The sequence below is a fragment of the Equus przewalskii genome, chromosome 19 (genome assembly GCF_037783145.1).
Source record: "Equus przewalskii isolate Varuska chromosome 19, EquPr2, whole genome shotgun sequence".
NCBI classification, from domain to species: domain Eukaryota; kingdom Metazoa; phylum Chordata; class Mammalia; order Perissodactyla; family Equidae; genus Equus; species Equus przewalskii.
Window position 1 is genome coordinate 31,774,615 of NC_091849.1, and position 22,428 is coordinate 31,797,042.

At 48.5% G+C, this 22,428-nt stretch overlaps 2 protein-coding genes across 8 annotated transcripts; both read left to right on the forward strand.

The window, feature by feature from the left end:
• Positions 1-17: 17 nt before the first annotated feature.
• On the forward strand, positions 18-9,306 carry NFKBIL1 (NFKB inhibitor like 1). Of its 6 annotated transcripts, none has more exons than XM_070585711.1 (5): positions 18-155; positions 945-1,058; positions 1,682-1,958; positions 8,105-8,326; positions 8,500-9,306. In XM_070585711.1, exons 3-5 carry the CDS (start codon positions 1,694-1,696, stop codon positions 9,084-9,086), a joined length of 1,074 nt encoding a protein of 357 aa, XP_070441812.1. In that variant the 5' UTR covers positions 18-155; positions 945-1,058; positions 1,682-1,693; the 3' UTR covers positions 9,087-9,306. The 6 variants fall into 6 exon arrangements, with proteins under 6 accessions (XP_070441812.1, XP_070441810.1, XP_070441811.1 ...); XM_070585709.1 differs by having other exon boundaries at positions 94-155; positions 966-1,058; XM_070585710.1 differs by lacking the exon at positions 18-155 and adding an exon at positions 202-262 and having other exon boundaries at positions 966-1,058.
• On the forward strand, positions 8,835-21,395 carry LTA (lymphotoxin alpha). 2 transcript variants are annotated; one of them, XM_008537511.2, is made up of 5 exons: positions 8,835-9,145; positions 19,245-19,412; positions 19,817-19,921; positions 20,011-20,116; positions 20,358-21,395. In XM_008537511.2, the coding sequence occupies exons 3-5, from the start codon at positions 19,826-19,828 to the stop codon at positions 20,768-20,770; spliced, it is 615 nt and encodes a 204-aa protein (XP_008535733.1). In that variant the 5' UTR covers positions 8,835-9,145; positions 19,245-19,412; positions 19,817-19,825; the 3' UTR covers positions 20,771-21,395. The 2 variants fall into 2 exon arrangements, with proteins under 2 accessions (XP_008535733.1, XP_008535734.1); XM_008537512.2 differs by lacking the exon at positions 8,835-9,145 and having other exon boundaries at positions 19,301-19,535.
• Positions 21,396-22,428: the final 1,033 nt, after the last annotated feature.

The window sequence follows — 22,428 nt, forward strand, 5'->3', positions numbered from 1 at the left end:
TTTGCTCAGCCTCCCGCACAAGGTGTCTCCCCCAAACTGATCCTCCCATTGATGGCTGGTCCTCCTCTCCCATCTCTCACTCTGGCAGTACCCAGAAGGACCATCTGGGAGCAGCAGAGACCAAGGTCTAAAGCTGGCCGCTAACATCACAGCAGGTGCAGGGCTTTCCCAGTCGGACGTCTATGAATGGGGGGCAGGAGCAGAGAGGGAGGAGTATTTGGGAGAGAAGGAGGCACAGAGGGGTTGAGAATGGGGTGAGAAGGTGAGGAAGAGAACGTGTTGGGTGTTGGGAGAAGAGTATGCTGGGCTTCTCTGAATTCTTCCAACTTCTCTTCTCATTTTTCTCTCTCCCTCCTGTTTCCATCTCCTTTGTCTACACCTTTCCCAAGTCCAAGTTCTGCATCCATCTCTCTTGCCTTGTCCTACGTTGTTTCCTTATGTCTTTTTTTTTTTTTTTTTTGAGGAAGACTAGCCCTGAGCTAACATCTGCTGCCAAACCTCCTCTTTTTGCTGAGGAAGACTGGCCCTGAGCTAACATCCGTGCCCATCTTCCTCTACTTTACATGTGGGACGCCTACAACATCATGGCTTGCCAAACGGTGCCATCTCCGCACCCGGGATCCAAACCGGGGAACCCGGGGCCACCGAAGCGGAATGCTCGAACTTAACCGCTGCGCCACCCGGCCGGACGGACTCATGTCTTTTCACGTCTGTGTTTTTCCCTGTTTGGATCTGTCCTTGTTTTTGGCCTCACTGTGGTTGTTTTTGTTTTCCATTTTCATTATGATTTTTATCCTGTCTTTATCGCCCCTGCTTTCTCTTTCTCATCTTTCCTCTGTCACTGAATCATCGCCTCTCCCCTCCCAGTTGCAGGAGGCGGGGACAAATCTCCAAATCGCCCTCCTTTCTCCCCGCCCTTGCCTCTGCTCCTTTTCCTCGCCTAGCGTCCAGTCTTCCGATTTCAGGCGGACCCTTTATCTCAAGTTTAGTTTCCCTCCGGAGGCCAGACTGAGGGATCACCGCCACCCTCCCGCCCATTCGGGGAGAAAACACATCCGGTAACGAACCCCACAGTTCATTTCCGCCCTTTACCTGCGTCTCCGCCTGCGGTATTTCCGGCAGCCTAGAGTGTCTCCGCCCTTCCCACCTCCCTTCCTCCGAGCGTCTTAAACACAGGCCTCGGGCCTACAGCTCTGGGGGTACTTAGGGGGGCGGGGGGCAAGTCTGATGAGTAACCCCTCCCCCCAGGTCCCAGAGGGAGAAGCCTCTACATCTGTCTGCCGGGTACATTGTATTCAATTTCTAGATCATTATTTGCAGTTATCTGTGACTTTTTTTTTAATTCAAATTTCTGCTGATAAAAATTTCCCCCATCACTCCCTATTCGTCTTTCTCAAAGTCTTTGATTAAAAATCTACCTGGGCTAATGAGCCCCAAAGCAATTATTTATCCTTTCCTCAGATTTTCATTAAAAAATTAAATATGTGACCCCAACCGCCTTCAAAATTCTTTTCAAACCCATCATCTGGTAAGGGATGAGGGTTAGGACAGGCCTCATCTCTTGATGAAGATGCAAGAAGAAATGGGGAGCCAAGGGGAGGAACAGAGGGAATGTCAGGAGTGGAGGGGGAGGGACAGCCAAGGCTGGGCTCCTGACTGCTGCCTTTTTTTCCTTCTTCAGCCCAAGAGTTCCATGGCCTCCACTTCCCGCCGCCAACGCCGAGAGCGTCGCTTCCGTCGCTACTTGTCTGCAGGTCGGCTGGTCCGAGCCCAGGCCCTCCTCCAGAGACACCCAGGCCTTGATATAGATGCTGGGCAGCCCCCACCGCTGCACCGGGCCTGTGCCCGCCACGATGCCCCTGCCCTGTGCCTGCTTCTTCGGCTCGGGGCTGACCCTGCCCACCAGGACCGCCACGGGGACACGGCGCTGCACGCTGCTGCCCGCCAGGGCCCTGCTGGTGAGTCAGCCTGGTGGGGAATAAGGTCATGGGCGACTGAGCAGGTCTGAGATGAAGGCCAACAGTTGAAAAATAAGATAGCTATTTGGTCAGTGGGACCTAGGGAGGTAGTTAACCAAGTTGGCATGTAGCCATCATTTATGCCTTTATGTTACTGAGCTACCGTTGTCCAGAGAAGCCAAGATTCCCAAAACAGCAACTGGTCTACAGATTTCACATCTTTCTAGATTAGTAGCTATTTGTCTCTTGACTAGTTGTTTGCTTGTAGCATAAAAAGTAGGCTAGAGGGTGGGTTCTGGAGTTAGATTGCCTGGGCTCAAATCTCAGCTCCACATTTAATAGCTGTGTATTCTAGGGCAGGTTTCTAAACTTCTCTGAGGCTTAGTTTGGCTGTTTGCAAAGCTAAATAATAACAACCCTTGCTATATGCCAGGTACTCCTCACAAAGCAACTCATTTAATCCTTACAACAACCCTGTGAAGTACTAATATTATCCCCTATTTCTCAGATGAAACAGCACAGAGAAGTTAAGTAATTTGCCAAAGTCACACAGCTATTAAGTGGTAGAGCAGGGGTTGTAACCCAGGCACCCTAGCTAGACCATCCATGGTCTTAATGACTGCATTATCCAGTGTGATGTATTATAGAGTTACACAGTGACAGGGCCTGTGTTCAAAGACCCCATGCTGTGACCTGTTTTGAGAATCACTGACACAGTACATAATTAGAGGACCTGGCACATGATAAGCTCTCAGTAGATGCTGGGCACTGTTGTTCCTGTTATTATCAACAGATCCATCCTCTCTTGCCCACAACTCTCCAAGAACCAAACATTTTTCATCCGTTTGCAACCAACCTCACTCAGTGACAAAACCTAACCTGAACTAAAGTGAGGCTATGATTTGCTTTTATCCTGCTGGTGTCAATGTTCGTATATTTCACTGCAGAAACATTAATGTGTTTGGATATGGGGGCTGCCCAGGCGCTCCTGGGCTGCCTGATACACAGCGTATATACTTGCAGATCAGCTCTTCAAATCCCAAAAATATCTGAGCTCTGAAAAACCTTTGACACTGAGGGTTTGGATGTGGACCTGCCGATAGGGTAGTGGCAGTGCAGGCAGCTCTGTAGGGATGTAGCCCCCCTTAGGAAAGGGAATGATGAAACCCTCTTTCCCCTTCTAGAGTCGGAACGTTAGAGGAAAACCTGTAGGTTGGGATGAACAACCTGAACTCATTTTGATTGCTGCTGTTACTATCTCTCTCCCAAAAAATTTCCCCCATAGAGCAAAAAATCCCCCTTTTTAGAAAATTCCCTTAACGTAAGTGGGATCGGCTGGCATATGCAGATTTCTTTTTTAACTTAAAAACACAGAAAGGAGGCTTTCAAAGTGCCGGCATCTAACTCGACAGCTGACAGCTGACGTGCAAGCAGAGCACCCTGAGGCAGACCTCAGACCTCCTCCAGGTTCCGGCTCTACCACTTAAGGCTGTGTGACAAGGACGTGCAGCTTAACCTCCGTGAACCTCATTTGCCTCTCTAAAATGGAGGTTGTGACGAGTAAATGAGGCACTTGGTGCAGTTTTGTCACTCACTGGATGATAAGTATTATTATTTTTATTCTTATGTTATTCAATTAAGGTTTTTTGAGTAATAAAAATGTTTTTCATAGTATAATAGGTGCTTCCTTCATAGTATTGAATTCTAAGGAACATGTGAGATTAATATTGTTGTCCCATTTAGGGATGAGGAAAGCAGGGCCCAGAAGGTTCAGGAACTTTCTGGAATCTCACAGCTGATAGGTGATTGTCCTCCAAAGGGAAACCTGCACTCAGGTCGCTTCCAAACCCTGGTGTCCTCTCAGAACTTACTTCTACCTGCTCCCCTGCCAGCCCTGCCACCAGGTGGCCTTCCAACTCCTTGGTAGAAAGGCACATCTCATGCAGCGTCCAGCTACTTTAGAGACCACTATGCCTTAAAATGCAACTATTTTCTTTGAATCTATGAAATGACCCAGAATCCCCTGGAGAGGAGTCTCCTCAGTTCCCATGTTAGGTCCAAGGGATGTGTCAGTTTGTGCTGGATCAGCTGGACTGGGTTGATACGCCCCCCGAGATGCCAGTGACTCGCCTCTACCTTTGGGGCTTTCAGTAACTTCTTTTTGAGACCCAACACCTCACAGAGAAGTGACCTTAGCTGTCAGAGACCCCTGGATATACACATCTTAGCCAGACATTAACCATTCTCTCCATACAGCAAGCATTAGTGAACATTGAGAAACAGGGGTCATGTTCTCACAATCTTTGCAAGAAGAATAAAGTCCAAAGCCAGCCTGGCTTTTTTTGTTGGTTTTTTTTTTTTTTTTTTTTTGAGGAAGATTAGCCCTGAGCTAACATCTGCCGCCAATCCTCCTCTTTTTCCTGAGGAAGACTGGCCCTGAGCTAACATCCATGCTCATCTTCCTCTACTTTATATGTGAGACACCCACCACAACATGGCTTGACAACTGGTGTGTAGGTCTGCACCCAGCATCCGAACTGGCGAACCCCAGGCCACCAAAGCGGAACATGCAAACTTAACTGCTGCACCACCAGGCTGGACCCACCTGGTATTTTTTTTAATGTAATATTCACTGCACTTCTTCTCTGTGCCAGCACAGTACCAGACATTTACCATCCATTACCCGCTTTGATCTGCACAGTAGAAGTAGGCTGTGGCCCCATTTTACAAATGGCTGAGCCATCAGTTTATGTTCCATTTGCCTTTCCAGCCTTACCTCCCACAGCACACCCACAAACCCGCGACTCCAGCTACATGGTTCTGTCTTCAGTGACCTCAAGCATGTTGTTCACCACCTTGCCTGCCTGTCTCTTGCCTGTCACCTTTCCCGTCCCCCTTATTTCCACTTTGCTAAGTTATCCTCGCTTTCCAGCCCAGCGTAAATGCCACCTCATCCTTGAAGCCCTCTCCAACCTCCCCACTCACTGTGACCTTTTCTTCCTCTGAGCCTTAGTCAATCATCACTCAATATAAGCTTCTGATATTGGCGTTTTTAAAAAGTGTGTTGTACCATTCGGTATGAACATCCCTTTAAGATAGAAATCATATCTCGTTATGGGGAGGGGAAGAGCACTACTTCCATCACTGAGACAAAGGACATTTTTATCCCACAAAATTTGTTTCATATTTATTTTTCCTAGTATAGAAGTACAACATATTAATGAAAGAACATTGGGAGAAGTTGATCTATACTGCTTAACTGATGATGAAATTGGCATTTCAAATCTCTGGGGGTGGTGGGGTGAACTGTTTAATAAACAAGTCGAACATTTGGCTCTTGTGGGGGAAAATTGTCTTGCCTCTCACCCAACTCAAAAGTAAACTACAGCAGGTTAAACACCTATATGTGGCAGGAAAGGCAAATACCAAATTCATGGGCCGGGTTTCCCTGGGGGAATAAAACTTGGAAGGAAGTATCAAAGAAAACTTTAGCTTTGTCTATGATGATTTTATTTCCTTAATATAAAATGGTGTTGCTAAAACGAAAATATATTAACATACCCCATGGTAGGACCAGGGATGCTTATTGTACTATACTTTGTACTTTTTTGAATTCTTTATATTTCTGAAAATAAAAATAAATATAGTAGAAAAAAACACAAGGGAACATTTTTATAATCTCTTGGAATGGAGAAAGCCTGCTTAAGAATGAAATAATGAAAGTCAAAAGCTATAAAAGAAAATATTGATACAGATTAAACTACATAAAAGTTTTTAAAAGATGGGAGAAAATATTTACAATAGATGTAACAGACACAAAGGGTTGATATATACACTACATAAAGAACTCTTATAGCTACATACATAATTTCCAGGAGAAAAGTAGACAAAGAATATGAACAAATTATTCACAGAAGAAACACAAAGAACCAAAAAGCATATGAAAAAAAGAACAAAATTTCATTAATGAAGTCATTTTTTTCATCTGTCATATAGACAAATGAAAAGGGTTGTTGATACTCAATTTTGGTAAGGGACAATGCGGGCGCTCATATATTTTTTGTAGGCGTGTACATTGGCACAAACTTGAGAGTAGTTTGGCAAAATTGCACATGTTCTTTGACTCAGAAATTCCATTTCTGAGAATCTACCCCACAGAAATACTGTAAGGAGTCCGCAAAGGCATCTGTATGAGACTGATCACTTTTGGAAACAGTCTGTCAGTTGGGGGTGGGGAGAGTTGTTTGTTTCATACACACAGTAGAAGACTACCGAGTCATAAAAAAGAAAATGAGATAGACTGTGTATACTCCTGTGGAAAAATTAAGTGAAAAAAGTAAGTTGCCAAATAATTCATAGTACGATCACGTATCTCTGGAAAAAACTTTGTCATATGTGTGCGTTTGTATACACCAAGACAGGAATGGAAGGGGCCACAGCAAGCTGTTAACAATGATTAAATTTATTCTTCATTCTTTAAAAATAAAATTTCATATTAGTTATATCCCTTCCACATTAAAATATCAACCAAATAAGATTGGGGAAAGCCACCCATATTCCTACCACCCAGAGACTAGAATTTTTACATATTTCCTTCCAGTCTATTTTTTTCAACCATAGGATTTGGTCTCTTTTTTTACACAGTTGTGATCGGATCTTATGAACAGTTTTGTAGTCAGCTTTTTCCACACATAGACATCATTTTTAGTGGCTATTTAATATTCTGTACCATGTTTTACTTATCATGTTTTATAACTGGAGGCCTCACTCCTTAAAACCTGTGAAAATAAAAACCTCCCATGCAAACCTGAGAACCCACCCACCCTCACACCTGCCATGAATCCTGGTGGGGAATATGCAGTTGAAAGACAGGACCAGGAAGTTGCTGGGTGGGCCAAGTTGGGAGGGCTTGTGACAGGTCACCTCACTTCTGTAGAGAAGTGCCCCCTCCCCTCGTCCTGATGTGGTTTGGGTTAGGTGGCACTCACGTGTGCCAGGAGATGATGGGTGGGGGGCAGTGAGCCTTGGCCAGCCAAGGCTGGGCCCATCTTCTCTTCCTGCCTTCCTGGCAGTGACAGGACAACCTTCCCCTGACCCACCCTTTTGCCAGGTCACCAGTACTTTCCAGCGTCACAAAATAAAGATTTAAGGACTGCCATTTCCGGCCCATTTCCTCCTGCCCTAGGGAGAGAAAGTAGGCCCACAGGAAGGGAGGTGCCTCACTCACCTTCATCTGTCCAGAGTGAAAGAGGTGGTTGGTGGCCGTGGTGGGTGGACCTGGCCAGGAGTAGAGTGCTAGGTTGGCAGTGAAGTGAGCAGCATGGCACCCGGCAGACACTGGAGCAGATGTAGTGAAGTCAGGGTTCAGGAGGAGGGGAGCTCAGGAACGTCAGTCCCTGTCCTGTTTTTCACCAGCCTCCGGTCAGCCAGCCCCTGAGTGGGACCCTCTATCCCAGCCCCTTTCCCCTGCCCTAGCTCAGCAGTCATTTGGAAAGAGCTTGCTCTGCTGCTGGGAACATTTCTGTGGCTCAAACTCCTTGCTGGTCTGGACCTTCTACCTCCCCATGCCCCTCCCAGTATGCTCTGGGTAAGGCTGGCTGAGAGAAATTCCCCTGAAAACATTTATTTTACTCAGTTATGGAAAAGTCATATAATTTATTGAAATGTCATATAAAAAGATAACTATCATGTATTTGTATGTATATAATGGTACAGAGGAGAATGTTTAGATATTTTACCAGTCTGAATATAGATTTGGGTAAGAAACACAGTGAGAGATAAAAAGTGACAATATTTTCAAGCCAAAAATGGAATACATAGTTAGAGGTTTTTGACATTGCCCTAGGTGGCTGGAGGCAGCCTGGAAAATGTCATTTGACACCGTAGAACTCCCAGGACACTAAAATAGTTTGTGGGGACACAGGTCAGAATATTTTCAACTACCACACTTATCATATATGTAGTAAACTATCAGTAAATATTTGTCAGTGACGGTGATTTCCTAATACCCAGGAGGCATCCATGTGGGCAACTCTTTCCATTGCTCTAAGACCAAGGGAGTGAGGGACCAGCAGGATTCAAGATGGCGGCCCTGCCAAGGAGTGGGAGTCCCAGCTAACTTCTGCTCACTGCTCTCCCACCAACAGCCTACACGGACTTCTTCCTGCCACTGCTGAGTCGCTGTCCCTCTGCCATGGGAATAAAGAATAAGGATGGAGAGACCCCTGGGCAAATACTGGGCTGGGGACCCCCCTGGGATTCTGCTGAAGAGGAGGAAGAAGACGAGGCCTCCAAGGAGCAGGAATGGAGGCAGAAGCTGCAGGGAGAGCTGGAGGACGAGTGGCAAGAAGTCATTGGGAGATTCGAAGGTGAGGAATCCATTCCCATCCACAGCTGCCCTTCTTCCCTGTTGGCCACCCACACCCATCACCCACATGCTCCCGCTGGCCTCCTCTGCCCCTTCCTCTATACTGCCTGTCCCTCTTGCCCATCACCTTCTCATGGCCTCTCCCCGACCACCCCTATCCTGCCTTCCCAACAGATGATGCTTCCCATGAGATCCAGGAACCCGAGTCCTTCTCAGCCTGGTCAGATCGCCTGGCCCGAGAACATGCCCAGAAGCACCAGCAGCAGCGAGAGGCAGAGGGAGCCTGCAGACCCCCACGGGCTGAGGGCTCCAGTCACAGCTGGCGGCAGCAGGAGGAGGAGCAGCGGCTCTTCCGAGAGCGAGCCCGGGCCAAGGACGAAGAACTGCGTGAGAGCCGAGCCAGGAGGGCGCAGGAGGCTCGTGGGGACCGAGGGCCAGAGCTAGCCGGGGCCGGGCCCAGGGCAGAGCACCCCAGAGGATCAGGGAGGGGCAGCCTCTGGCGCTTTGGTGATGTGCCCTGGCCCTGTCCTGGGGGAGGGGACCCAGAGGCCATGGCTGCAGCCCTCGTGGCCAGGGGCCCCCCTTTGGAGGAGCAAGGGGCTCTGAGGAGGTACTTGAGGGTCCAGCAGATCCGCTGGCACCCTGACCGCTTCTTGCAGCGATTCCGAAGCCAGATTGAGACCTGGGAGCTGGGCCGTGTGATGGGAGCTGTGACAGCCCTTTCTCAGGCCCTGAATCGCCACGCGGAGGCCCTCAAGTGACCCCAGGGAAAGAGCAAGAACTGCAGGGAATGCTGCCTTGGGGCAGGGCAGTAGGAAGGGTATGTCAGGGATGGGGATGATGAGGAAGAGGCAGATGCTGCACGGCAGAGGATATAGGGTGGGAGTGAAACTTGTAATGAGCGGGGGTGGGGGGGATATGGGCCACCACCACCGCTCCTTGACTCTGCCATTTCCTAATAAGACCTGGTTCCACATCTCACTCCCAGTGTCTCCTCTGCGTTTTTCCATTGCTGTGGTTTTCATCACCCATGACATCTCCTTTCCCGCTCCGCCTGCCAAAACCCACAGCTCCTACACACCTGTGACATGCATGTATACACTAACATGTGCCCTTAGCTGGAGACAAGAAGCCCCATTTGTCCACCGCAAGGTCGACCCTCAGAAGGCCCCGTTTGCCCTCCAGTCTCACTCCACTCCCTGCACTGGGCTTCTCTCCGCTCTGTAGTCAGCGGCTGGAGAAATAGATGTGAACAGAGGCAAAAAAGGGAACAAAACCAGTTTCCCTCCCCTCCCCAGCTCCCCAGCCAGAACCACATCCTCCTCCCCACTTAACACCCCCTTCCCCCAACACAGGGCTTTCCCTTTGCTGAGTCACTGAATGGTCCGAGTTGGGGGCAGCTGGAGTTGGGGGACCCTGAGGAGATTGTGGGAGGGTGGGATAGCACAATGGGTGGAGGAAGAGCCCTGTGGGGGAGTGGAATTTCAATTGCTAAAATTAGGAGCAAGGGAAGGAGGCGGAAAGAGCCAAATTATGTAACCTGGGTTGTCTGTTCTTGGGTAACAAGGGATCCACACCCAAGGCTCTCTCTTCTCTAGCTTCTCAGTCCTATCTCTGCTTTCCAGAACCCCAATCCTTGGCTCCCTCTAGCCAGCTTCTGCCCCATCCCAAACCTGGGCTTCATCTCTGGGCAGCCCAGGCTTGGCCTTCCAGATAAACATCTCCTTTTCCCAAGGTTGAGGAAAAGGTCCCAAGGGATGGAGAGAGGGGGTCTGGGATTCCCATGGAGGAACAAGGAGGGCACTATCCCTCCCGCTGTTTATACTCAGTTCCCACTCCAGCTCCACGGAACTGGAATAGGAAGTTGTAGACAGTACCAAACCCCACTGCCGTTCCCCAAGACACAACAGGGAACTCAGTGAAAAGAAAGAGCAGGACCGAAAGGAGAGTGCAGACATGTCTGCCGTGGGCACCATCTGCACATGTCTACATCAGAGAGTCTTATGATCAGAAACTTATTTCTCAGGTTTGGAACCTCAGTCTACACAAGAGAGTCCCAGGAGTGGAAGCGGAGGGCAGTAGAGGACAGGAAGGAGAAGCCTCTGGAAGCTTGGGAACATGGGCTAGGCATGAGACCCTCAGAGAAGACAGAGAGCCAAGAGGCCCAAGGCCTCTGAGGGGCCAGGCAGATGTTCAGGGGGCAGGAGGAGGAAGGGCTGGTGAGAAAGATCCTGTGAGAGGAAGCTGCTGTGATTCAGAGAAGAGACTGTGAGCTGTGAGCAACCCAGGCGTCCGGTTCCTCTCACAGGCCGGAGATTTCGGAAGTGGCATGCAAAGAGCCCAGGATGGAGTTGGGGGGAGCTGGGGTTAGGATCCTTAAGCTGGGGGTTGAGAGGTAAGCAACAGAAAGCTTCGGTGTCCAAATTTGCTCCTCCATCCGAAAGAATGTTCTCTGGTTTTTAAGCACATCATTTCCCTCCTGCAAGAGTTACATAAAATCAAAGAAAAATTAGCCCTGATACCTGGCCCCCCAGACCTCCCTCTTTGCAACATCCCTCCCCATGGTGTCTGGCCCCCAGCCCTGTTGGGGGTTCCCCTGAGATGAGGGCTGTTCACTTTCTCTGACCACACCGTTTCCGCTTCGTGTCTCTTGTTTCCTAGGCTGATAAAAATACTGAGCCCTAGAGGCCCTGGCTTCCTTTGACCCCCTGGGGCCAGGCGGCAGGCATCCTGTCCAGCATGGTGGGGGCAGGGAGGGGGCCCTGGGATCCCCAAGGGATGACTCAGTGCCTACCATGAAACCCTGGGGAAGTAGAAGTGTGCGTATCTGCTCTCTAGAGCTGGAACAAGGAATCGATTCTCAGGGAGGATGCACTGGGGTTCAGTTAGAGAAACAGGATTAGGAATGAGATTAGTGAGAGTGGAGTCATTTGGGAGATTGAGGTTAGGGCAGACTTGACTGAAGTTAGGAAAAGGATCTGGGAGGGACTATTCAGTGCAGTTCAACTAAGCATCCAGTAGACCAAAGATAAATTCAAACTCTGCTTCAAGTTTACAATCTGGTAGGGGCAGCAGGCTCATACCTAACTGACTGTGATTCAAGGCAAGCTGAGTAGACATTAGAGTAAGGTACAGTGGATACAGAAAAGGGGGCAGTGGATTCCATCTGAAAGCACCTGGGGTCTCTGAGGAGAGAGCGAGCATTTGAGCTGGTGCTGATGAATGGGTATGATTTCTATGGGTGGAGGTAGATGGACAGGCTCTAGAGGTAAATGAAGTGGCTTGAGCAGAGGCCAGAAGTCAGAAAACACAGACTATGTTGAGGAAAAGTTGAGTGTCCCGAGGTAGAGGAAGCACAGGTGTGAGGGAGCATGTGTTGAAGAAAGGACCAGAGAATGCCAAGGTAAAGGATTTGGACGTTATCCTGTGGGCAGTGGCACTGTGACAACAGTAAAGAAGAGGGAAAACAGGAAAGTGCTGCGGGGGTACAGACAGAGTAAAGAAGAAAACAACTGTCATTCTTTGAACGCCTACAATGTGTTAACTATGTTGAGCCCTTTACCTAACATCAGCAATCCTGCCAACAACTGTCTAAAAGGTGGTGATAGATCTCCATTATACAGATGCTAAAATTGAGGCTCATAAACATACTGTAACTTGCTTAGGGCCACACAGCTAAAAACTAGTGGAATTAGCATTAAACTCATCTTACTCCAAAACTCGTGTACTTTGTACTTAGGTCCCAGTAACTCCAAACGGCATTAAAGGAGGGAAGAGATTTTATAAACCTTGAGAGGATAAGTCATTAGGACATGACAACTGATTGGATGCTAGAAGTGAGGAAAGAGGAGTCTTACATGACTCCACATTTTGAGCTGAGGGGACAGGAAAGACGATAATGCCCTAAACCAAGGAGGAGATGCATGGCTGAGGGGAAAGATAAGTTAATTTCAGACAATCAATAAATTTGTAGTAAGCACCTGAGGAGTAGGGCATTCTGCTAGACAGTGGATATAAATGAAATAGTCACTGTCCTCATAGAACTTGTAGTCTAATGAGACAAACAATGTACAAGTAACAACTACACATAATAATGGGGGGTGCACCTGCTTAGAGTAATGAAGCGCTCAACCAAGACCCATTGAGTTTGAGGGGCTAGCATAACACTCAGGTGGAGATTTCCAGCAAGCAGGTCTGGACCTCAAGAGAGCAGTCTGGGCTGGAGAGATAGATTTGGGCATCATTCCCTTCCCAGTGAAGACTGAGCCTCTGAGTGGACAGGATCACCAAGAGAGGGGGTGACCAGCAGAGCCCTGAGGATGATCAAAGGAAGAGGAACCAATAAAGGAGAGAGGTCAGGGCGGCAGTCAGAAGTAGGACAAGAGAGGGGTGTGCAAAGCAGAGCCTGGGCGGCCATGTCTAGTGCTTCAAAGAGGTCTAGTAGGTGAGGGTTGAGAAGATCCTTGGGGTTCAGGAACTAGATGATTACAAATTTTGAGAAAACGGTTTCCACTTACCAGAGGAGCAGAATCACTTTACATGGGTTGAGGAATGAGTGGGAGGTGAAGAAAGGGAGGTGGTGGGTACAAAGTCATAGATTGGTAAATATGGAAGATAACTAAGAATCAGCTCTAGTTCAACCCACGAATTTTATAGATGAGGAAAATTTTATCAGTTCCCGAAAAAGTGGTTCATTAAGGGGGCTAGTCTGAAGACGTCACACAGAAAAGGCAGGCGAGAGATGGAATGGGCATTTGAGGGAGAAAGAGAGTCCAGGGAAGGATTTTTTATTTTCAAGAAATAAAATTGAATATGTAAAATGAAGGGAAGGCTCACAAAGAAAGAAAGATACTGAAAATATAAAAAAAGGAGAAAGAATATAGTAAAGACCGGAAGTGGGATACAGAGTCCAAAGGATCAGCCTTGGACAGGAGAAAGAGTCCTCCTGAGACAAGAAGAAAGGAAAGATGAAACAAAGTGGAGGGAAAAGCAGGAAGTAAAGAGATCCACCTTGGATGATGTTAAGCTCAATAAAATAGCTGACAGCATCATCAACTGAGAGTAAAGAGGTAGGATGGAGAGCATAAGAGACATGGAGATTTAGAACATCACCTGCCGGAGTCTAACAGGGAATCACCAAAGCAGGGTTAAGGAACACTGAGGGCTCTCCCAGGTTAGATGGCCAGGGTTGGTAGTAGGCCTCTTGTGGTGACGTGACTCTCCTATGATGCTTGGCAGTCCAGGAGAAAGACCAAGAATGAGACCATTGAGTTTACCCAAATCAAGTTTTTTAAAATCTTGGTAGAACATCAGGTAGATAAGAGATTCTAAACTGCTAGTGAAAGTAGATGAAAGTTTTGACCACGCAGTACAAGTTAAACCAAATAGACAAGTAAAATAAGGAAGGAGTTGGAAGTCCTGGTGAGAATGAAGAACTGATTTGATGGGAGGGAGAGAGTGGGAGATGTGAAGGGTGGATGGTTATGAAGAGGGGAAAAATTCAGAGTTCAAGATCTCAAAGGCGTAGCCCTTCCAAGTGATGCTGAGGTCTGAGGTAAACCTTGCTCATGGGTGGCTAAAGTGGAGCAGAGAAGGTAGCTATAAAGCTGTTGGAGTTGAGAAAGTTGAAGCACTGAGGAGCCAGAGTGTAAGACTCATCTGATCCGTGTGGTTTTGAAGTTACTAAAGATGGTGGTAGGAAAAGAGATACGGAGAAAAACTGAGGTAGATATGCAAGTTGTTAAGTGCATGGTAGAGATGTTGATGGAGAAGATTGTGCTGTGAAGACCGGAAGAGCATGGCAAATGCAAAAGGCATGGGCCTCAAGAGAGGAGGAAGAGGTTATCAGTTATGCCAAGGGAAGAGAGAATAGTGGCCTCTCCTCTGCCCGCTGCCCCTAGTGATGGCAGTGGAAGAAAGAGCAGGTTTCACCAAAGAAGATGGAGTATCATTAGGGAAAAGCTAGGTTTCAAAGTGCCAAAGGAAGATGCTTTCGGAAATGAAATAGAGGGTTTGAATACATGAGGAGTTCCGTAGAATATTGTGAAATGGACTGGTAGGAGCATCTTTTGTGGTATAGGGAATCAAGTCCCAGGGAGAGTTCAGGAGAAGAAGACAAAGTCTGGAGAGTTTTGCTTCTGGAAGCAAGAGGTTGCTGCTTCTGGAATTTAGATACATTGCATTTATTGTGAGGGAAATACCTTGAAGGAGGCTTAGGGGGATGCGCAAGATAAGGTATCTCTTCCAGTTCCATGGTTTTAAATGCCTTCTTCATGCTGACGACTCTCATTCTTGTCTGTCTAGTTCCGACGTTGCCTCTGAAATGCAGGCTTGTATATCCATTTGCCACGTGACATTTCCACGTGGATTTCTGTCCAATAGATTTAGACTTACATCCAAAATTGAACTTTTGGTTCTCCCACCCCATCAGAATCCTGCTTGTCTCCCAGTCTCCCCATCTTCCACCCCCTGCCCATCCATCCGATCTGTCATCTAGCTCTGTCAGTTCTACCCCTGAAATATATCCCATTATATCCCAAATTTATCTACTTCTCTCCATCTTCACGGCTGCCACTATCTTCTCTCCAAGATTACTGCAACTGCCTGCTAACTGGTGTCCTTGCTTCCAATCTTGCCCTTACAGTCCTGTCTAAGCACAGGAGCCACAATGATTTTTTTTAAACATAAATCCAATCATTTCTGCCTCACACCTACCTCTTTCTCTCACTTGTACACACACACTGACACCCTCCAAAGTTTCCCACGGTTGATTAAAATCCAGATGCTTTACCCCTCCTTGCATGGCCCTGCGTGATCTGGCCTCTGCCCTCCTCTCTGACTTCATCTCCCACCTCTCTCCCACTCTTCTCTCTCTGCTCCAGCGACACTGGCCTCCTTTCTGTACCTCAACACCTCCAGCTCGTGTCCACCTTCCAGGCTTTGCAGTAGCTGTTCCCTTTGCCTGGAATGCTTCTCCCCCAAGCCTTCACCCGATCACTCTTACTTGTCATTTGTGTCTAGCTTAAATGCCACTTACTCAGGGAGGACTTTCTTGACCACTATGTCTAAAGTAGTTCTCAGCCATTCTTATCGCATGCCCTATCTTATTTCCTCATAGCACTACTTACTGATTTCTTCTTCAGTGTGTTTCTTTTTTGCCTTGCTTCACTAGAATGTAAGCCCTACAAGTCCTGGAACCCTGTCTGACTTGATTGCCACTATAGAACAGCGTCCAGCACGTAGTGGGAATTCAGTAAATACTTATTACATGGAGGGATGGATGAATAATGGAATAAAGCAGTATAAAGCTCAACTTTAGGTTTGTGGCTCAGATTGGACTTAGAGTTAGGTTTAATTATAGGGTTAGGAATGGGGATGAGTTGATTTCAAGATTAGCTCTAGAAACAAGATTGGGTTAGTTCAGAGGATAAGTTTTAGTTGAGGATTCACTTATTGGGATGTGTTTAGATTTGAGGTTAGGGTTGAGTCTGAGTTGTGATTTGGGTTGAGGTTAAATTTGGGTTAGGGTCAAAGTCGGTATTGAATCCCATTTAGGTTTTGAGGCAAGTTCAAGTTTGAGGCTAATGTCATTTCAGCCCCAGTTGGAGGCCTCAGAGATTTCATTGGTTTCTCCACAGAGACCACTATAGAGACTGTATTTCCCTGAGTTTGGGGCACAAGACTCCAGTCATCACCCCTCCCACCCAGGGAAAGCCCCAAACCAACTGTTGGTCTCCTCAAGAAAGAAACCGAGTTTCACACAACCTCTGAAACTGAGATTGAAACCAAGATTGGCCCATCTCAAGGAACGTCCTTCAGCACATTGCAAACTCCCGTGACACGAAGCCTCAGCCCAGTTCTTGCCCTTCCTTCCTCTCTGTCTCTCATGTCTCCCCACCACTCCTCACCTTCCCCTTTTTGTCCCTCAATTCCCCAGTCTTCCTCTCTGACCTAAGTTTCTCCTGTTCTCTCTGTTTCTCACTGTTAATTGCAACACTGTTTTATGTTTTAATATAACTGAGGTCTCTCAGTCCATCAGCTCCTAACCATTAGAGAGGCAGAAGAGACAACAGAAATAAAAAGGGACCCCCAGAGAAAGAGGGACACAGAGAAAAGGAAAGGAGCAGGGACCAAGAGAGAAACCAACACTGACACAAGACGTAATCAAGTTAATAAGAAGAAGCTGGGGCCAGCCTGGTGACATAGTGATAGAGTTCACTCACTCTGCTTCGTTGGCCCAGGGTTCACAGGTTTGGATCCCAGGCACAGACCTAGCACTACTCATCAAGCCATGCTGTGGCAGCATCCCACATAAAATAGAGGAAGGCTGTCACAGATGTTAGCTCAGCAATAGTCTTCCTCAAGCAAAAAGAGGAAGATCGACAACGGATGTTAGCTCAGGGCCAATCTTCCTCAAAAAAAGAAAAAAAGAAGAAGAAGACACCAAGATATTTAAAAGAAGCATCTGTGACTACTCTTTTTCCATAACATCTGGTCAGCCTCCAAGACCTGTAGATTTGGCCTAGACACTGTCTCCTCTTTTCCATTCTCCTGCTGCTGCCTTGATGTAAATGCAGGCTCTTATCTCCTTGCTGGGTTATTGCCAAACCCTCCAAACTGGTCTTCAAACTTCCAGTTTCCCCTCCAGCCCCCAACTCCCGTACCCGAGTCCATTCTTCATGTAGCTTCCAGACTCATTTTTCTAACGTACTAATCTGCATGGGTCCCTCTCTCACTTAAGATTTTTGGTGGCTCCCCATCATAGTTAGAGTGAAATCCAAACTTCTTTTCTTGGTTTTAAACCCCTCAGGATGTGTTCTCAACTTACCTCCTGAGCCTCATCTCTGTTCCTTCTATTTGTACCCAATTGCGCATCTCGCAGACTTCATACTCTCTTTCACCTCCAGTCTTTGCACTGAGTGTTTCTTCCATTCTTTGGTCGATACTTAATGTCTGAATCAGCTGTCCCCCAGGCCAAGTTCGATGGCTTTTCTATGGGCTGCCATGAGCCCACTGTCATGGAACTTATCACACTTTACTGTAAGTATCTAATAACTTTCTCCCACACTGGTCTTTGAGCTCCTGGAGGTCAGCAGACTGTCTTTTGTATCTGTATCCTTGTACAAGGTGCTCAGTAAATGCTTGTGGAATAGAGAGAAAGCTAAAGAGATGGAATGAGAGCTAGATAAGACTAATGAGGCATGAAAGGCAAAGTTGCAGGGCCTCAAGTAGGGAGAGGAAAATAGGAGAAATAGCTTATACACACCCTGAATGTTACTTCTGTGCTAAGGACACCAAGACCCCTTGGCAACTTTGTGCCAGAGGAGAGCAGCAATGTGCCCAGTGCAACGGGGAGGACTTTAGCCTCCATGACCACTGTCCTCAGCACAACCCCTCCCAAACTCTCCGAATGAAAGCGTAACGACATCACTAAGAGTAAGAATGATATTTGAGGTGGCCAATTGTTATTTTCTCAATCTTATGAAATATGAATAAAATTATCTTTAGAAACCTTTCTCTTTTAAACCTGCATCTTACAAGCTGAGTGAAAACTGCCTCATTTTCAAGAATGTTCATATCCACGTTTGTCATATTAGCCAAAAACTGGAAACAAACCAAATGCACATCAACAGAAGAATGGATAAATTAGAATATATTCATAGAATATTACATCGCAATTCAAAAAAAAACGGTACAGATACATGCAATCACATAGATGAATCTCACAAACATAATGCTGAGTGAAAGAAGCCAAGCACAAATGAGTCAATTCTGTGTGATTTATATGAAGTTCAAAAGCAGGAAGAATTAGTCTTTGGTGATAGAGGTCAGAAAGTGGTTGGTTATCTTTGGAGGGTATCAGCTCAGAGGGGCCACAAGAGAACCTTCTGGGGACCTGAAAATATGTTGAACTAGGTGGTAGCTTCATGACCATACACAGATGGAAAAGTTCATCAGGCTGTCACTTCGGACGTGTGCACACCTCACTGCACCTAAGTTCTATATCAATAAAAGGGGGAAATCCTTCATGATTTTAAAAGTGTATTGGCTCATGGCAACTAGACTTTTGGTGGTGAACATGATGCAGTCTATGCAGAAGTTGAAATATAATGACATACACCTGAAATTTATATAATGTTATAAACCAATGTTACCTCAATAAAAAAAAACGTATTGGCTCTGCAAATGTGGCTTCAAGACAAGTCCCTTAGCTTTCACACCCCACCCTAGGTCACCACTCTTAAGATCCTCCTATGTGGAATTCCGAAGCTTCCCCTATAGAGAACTCTGGAAGTTGTCCCCCCGATTCCTGGATCATGGTGTGAGTTTGGAGTTATATAAATCCGATCTGTGGGGGCCTCTAAGGTCAGGAAGAGGTAGAGGGTATCCTCAGGAGTGAGATGACACCTTATCATACATGAGTGCATGGCCTCATCCCTGGGTATGGGACTGTGACATTTATCTTCCAAACCAGGACACTTTTGAGAGTGAAAGGGGCTCCACGAATATTTTCACGAGGACAACAGGCATAAACCAGGATGTCCCAGGCACAGGGGGATATAATGGAACTTCTTGATAGGAAACCAGCCGGACGACCTGCAAAGTACACATACTGGGACAAGTGTGATTTGAGCCATTTGGGACAAGGACGGGGGTACAAGAGGAGGAAATGGGCACAGAGAGAAGCTTGTAATCAGCCAAGGGTGCAGAGGTGTTATATATAATCGCTCTTCAGGGAACCAGGCCTCCAGCCCACACCCCAGCTGCTCCCCCTTCTCCTCCTCTGAATTTACTGTCCCTTCCCTGGAACTCCTAAGCCTGACCCCGCTCCCTGGCCCTCCCAGCCCACGGTTCCCCTGACCCCACTCCCTTTCCCAGAACTCAGTCATCTGAGCCCCCAGCCTGCGGTTCTCTCCTAGGCCTCAGCCTTTCCTGCCTTCGACTGAAACAGCAGCATCTTCTAAGCCCTGGGGGCTTCCCCGGGCCCCAGCCCCGGCCTAGAACCCGCCCGCCGCCTGCCACGCTGCCACTGCCGCTTCCTCTATAAAGGGACCCAGGCGTCCTGGCCCAGGGGCCCTGCACAGCAGGTGAGACTCTCCGGCCCCATCTCCTTGGGCTGCCCAGGCGGCGGACTCCTTCCCTGGGCAGGCATTCGGCCCCTCAGCCTGCACCCCGGCCCCTCCTGCACTCCTGCCTGGGCCTGGGCCTCGGTGGGTTTGGTTTTGGTTTGTTCCCCTCTCTCTGACTCTCTATCTGTCAGTCTCCTTCCCTCTGTCTCTGTAACACATTTTCTGTTTCTGCCTCAGTCTCTCTCTGTTCCCTTCCCATCTCTGTTTCTCTTTCTGTCTCCCCCTGCTCACCTTAGGGTTTCCCTGACTGCATCTTGTCCCCTTCTCTGTCTGTCGCCCTGTGTCTCGTGGTGGCTGTCTCCGTGGGCAGGAGGCCTGTCTTCCGCAGTGCCCCGCCCCGCTCACACTCTCTCTCCCTGCAGGTTCTCCCCATGACACCATCTGGACGTCTCTACCTCCTGAGGGTGTGCGGCGCCCCCCTCCTCCTCCTTCTGGGGTTGCTGCTGGCCCTGCCGCCTGAGGCCCAGGTGAGGCAGCAGGAGACTGGGGGCTTGGGGGTGGCCCAGCCAAACCTTGGGCCAACCCTAGAGCCTCCTTCAATTCTGTTCTCCCTTAGGGGCTCCCTGGTGTTGGCCTGTCACCCTCAGCTGCCCGGACTGCCCATCAGCACCCCCAGAAGCACTTCACCCAAGACACTCTCAAACCTGCTGCTCACCTTGTTGGTAAACATCCACCTGACCTCCCAGACATGTAGCCCCCAGCTTTCCTCCTACCCCCACTTCAGGGACCCAAGCATCCACTCCACCACTCCCTCAACTTCCCCCACCCCCAAATCAAAGGCTTGCCACTCCCATCCATCCTCCTGACCATCCCCCAGGAACTCAGTCCAGCACCTGCTTCCTTAGGGATTGAGACCTCTGAACCCCAGGTCCTTGACCCTCCATCCCCTATGGCTCTTCCTAGGAGACCCCAGCACCCAGAACTCCTTGCGCTGGAGAGCAAACACAGATCGTGCCTTCCTCCGCCATGGCTTCTCTTTGAGCAACAATTCCCTCCTGGTCCCCACCAGTGGCCTCTACTTCGTCTACTCCCAGGTGGTCTTCTCTGGGGAAGGCTGCTTCCCTAAGGCCACCCCAACCCCTCTCTACCTGGCTCACGAGGTCCAGCTCTTCTCTTCCCAGTACCCCTTCCACGTGCCTCTCCTCAGCGCTCAGAAGTCCGTGTGCCCAGGGCCACAGGGACCTTGGGTGCGCTCAGTGTACCAGGGGGCTGTGTTCCTGCTCACCCAGGGAGACCAGCTATCCACTCACACAGATGGCATCCCTCACCTACTCCTTAGTCCCAGTAGTGTCTTCTTTGGGGCCTTTGCTCTGTAGAAAAATCCAGAAAGAAAAAAATTAGTTTCAAGGCCTTCTCCCCATTTTGCCTCCATTCTGACCATTTCAGGGTCACCACATCTCTCCTTTGACCATTCCAACAGTCTCAAACCTTCCCCACTCACATCACCTGGAGCTTCCAAAGAAGGAATTCTAGGCACCCCAGGGGACCACACTTCCCTGAACCACCCCAGATGCTCGGCTGAGGATTTTAAGCCTGCCTAGAATTCCCACCCAGAACTCTTCACCTGTCCTACCAGTCTAGGGGGGCCTAGTCCTAGACATGGAGGGGGAAAGGACACGTGGGGGAGTTTGGGTGGATGGCTGGAGGCAGGGAGGGGGGATTATTTATGAAGGGAAAAATTAAATTATTTATTTATGGAGGATGGAGAGAAGGGAATAATAGAGGGATATCAAGAAGAGAGAGATAAATATGCCCAACAGATGAAGAGAGGGCATCAGCACGAGGATGACCTAGCAAGAGAGAAATAAAGTGGGTCTGAGGGACTAAGGGGCTCTAGAAGGAAGCGAAAGGCTCTTAAGAGCCAGTCATTGCTTGACTAGACACCCCATGAGGAGACATCTGCACCCTCAATGAAGCCCAATAAACCTCCTTTCTCTGAAATGCTGTCTGCCTGTGTCTGTCTGTCTGGGAGGGGAGAATTTCCCAGGTCTCTCTAAGGAAAGGAGGGAGGACAGAGGCCTCAGAGGGGACAGGAGCTGTGGACATACAAGGAGATAAAGGGACCTAAGGAGATCCAGGGAAATGCAAACTCACAGGGGTGGGGCAGCCAGCCTGCTGCGGGAGAACCAAAGAATAAGCTGAGAAGACAAAGGGAAAATAAGGGCCCAAGGTCTGGAGGGGTGGAGGTCAGGGAAGCCCTGGCAAATATGACCACAGGTAGAGGCTCTGAGGAATGGGGGGGTTACAGGAGGCCTTTGGGGAGAAATGACCATACCACAAGGTATTCAGGGCCGTGGGAGTGGAGCACGGGGACCCCCTGGAAGACATGGCCATGCACAGAGCCCTGAGGAGTGGGAAAGCCTCCAAGGCTAGGGGGCTGAGGAGTACAAGGAACATTTGAGGAGACGTGGTCATGCACAGGGCTCTGAGGGATAGAGCTGTCTCCAGGAATCTGGAGGGAGCAGGAGTTCTTCAGGGATACAAGCCACACACAGGGACTCTGAGGGGTGGGGGCTTCATGCAAAAATCAGGACCTCAGATTCCCTTGGAAGCCAAGACTGAAACCAGCACAGTGAGTCCTTGGTCAAAATGAAAGAAGAAGGCCCGCCCTCATGGGGTTCGTGAATTCCCAGGGTTGCTTTCACTCCCTCTGGGGTTGTCCCAGGCTTGTCCTGGCTATTCCCACATAACCCTTTCAGAAGACCCATCCATGCCCCCCTCCCCTTAAGCTCCTCTTCCCACAGCTCCTTTTCCCACCAGGGACCCAAACACATCTCAGGACTCAGCACAGCTTCCCCTGAAGTTTTCTCCCCATCAAGGACTCAACTTTCGGAAGCCCCTTCCCTTTCTAGTTCTACCCCTGCGTGAGTTATGTATGGAAATCAGAGGGAAACAAGCCACAGGCCTGGCTCCCAAAAGAAATGGAGGCAATGGGAATTGTGGGGAGAGGGGAACTAGGGTCTAGCCTCCAGGG

Excerpts from the sequence above, each read along its gene's own strand:
- NFKBIL1 (XM_070585707.1), top strand. The coding sequence starts at position 1,228 with ATGAGTAACCCCTCCCCCCAGGTCCCAGAGGGAGAAGCCTCTACATCT. Across the intron at positions 1,285-1,681 it reads CCTCTACATCTGTCTGCCGG|CCCAAGAGTTCCATGGCCTC; the intron begins GTACATTGTATT and ends TTCCTTCTTCAG. Across the intron at positions 8,327-8,499 it reads AGTCATTGGGAGATTCGAAG|ATGATGCTTCCCATGAGATC; the intron begins GTGAGGAATCCA and ends CCTTCCCAACAG.
- LTA (XM_008537511.2), top strand. The coding sequence starts at position 19,826 with ATGACACCATCTGGACGTCTCTACCTCCTGAGGGTGTGCGGCGCCCCC. Across the intron at positions 19,922-20,010 it reads CCCTGCCGCCTGAGGCCCAG|GGGCTCCCTGGTGTTGGCCT; the intron begins GTGAGGCAGCAG and ends GTTCTCCCTTAG. Across the intron at positions 20,117-20,357 it reads ACCTGCTGCTCACCTTGTTG|GAGACCCCAGCACCCAGAAC; the intron begins GTAAACATCCAC and ends GGCTCTTCCTAG.